At 48.0% G+C, this 886-nt stretch overlaps 1 protein-coding gene across 1 annotated transcript; it reads right to left on the bottom strand.

The window, feature by feature from the left end:
• Nucleotides 1–386: 386 nt before the first annotated feature.
• Nucleotides 387–854, bottom strand: PHALS_14500 (uncharacterized protein; the record flags this gene model as incomplete). Its single annotated transcript, XM_024730319.1, has 1 exon — nucleotides 387–854. The coding sequence occupies one exon, from the start codon at nucleotides 852–854 to the stop codon at nucleotides 387–389; it is 468 nt and encodes a 155-aa protein (XP_024580608.1).
• Nucleotides 855–886: the final 32 nt, after the last annotated feature.

The following is an 886-nucleotide window of genomic DNA, read 5'->3' as shown; positions in this document are numbered from 1 at the left end:
AACGTCAATGTAGGACGCTCCATGTATATCGGTAGAGCCATCGAAGGCAACAGCGTAAGCCCAAGCAGAAGCCAGAGCATCCTTAATTCTTTGAAAGGATACCGCGCAGAGAAGCTTGACATACTTGGCAACACTCAACTCACTACAGAAACCCAACTTTGGAGCCGATAGAACAGACTTGGCGTCTTGAACGGCAGGAGAAGCCATTCTAAAAGACATCCCGTGGCTAACAAAACGTACTGCTAACTCGAATTATTTGACCTGGTTAACAGTAGCCACGTACCGATTCTGGCTTGTGTCCAGCGAGAACAAAGATGTGCATAGTGGGGAGGAAAGAATTCGTTGATCGTCAGATAGGTCGTCCTGGTCATCGTTATCATTAGATGTTATACGCTACCGATGATGACTTCAATGATGTCACGGTCCACTGTAAACTGCAAAGAAGCAGAAACTGGCTCTAAGTAGGCATCCATTTTGTTTGCGTGCCTCTGATTATCTGGAACGTCGAAAACCGTCTCCATTTCTGCCTTTGGCAGCGAGCAGTACTCTTGCCACTTAGTCGGATGATTTTTGATATGATGCTGCCGGTAATTCTCAGGACGAAATGGAGGGCCTTCAAAGGTCCAGCTGCTTGATGTCTGTTTCGAGCTCACTTCACGTCCAAATACAGTGCAAAATCGACAACGCACGGCCACAACATCTGCGGTTTCTGCATCCCTTGCCGAGACTGACAGCCCGAACTCTATTAAGTGCTTCTTATGGAAAGGAGTGACGCGGGTACCAGCCGTGCCTTTCCGAGCGCGCTTGAGCTGGGGAGGCTGTAATTCATCGCAGTTTGCGCTAGTAGTACCCATATTCGCTGGGAGAAGATTAACTGTATATTGCT

The sequence above is a fragment of the Plasmopara halstedii genome (genome assembly GCF_900000015.1).
Source record: "Plasmopara halstedii genome assembly, contig: Scaffold_983, whole genome shotgun sequence".
NCBI lineage: Eukaryota > Oomycota > Peronosporomycetes > Peronosporales > Peronosporaceae > Plasmopara > Plasmopara halstedii.
Note: the sequence above shows the minus strand (reverse complement) of the source record. Positions and strands in the feature narration are given on the sequence as shown.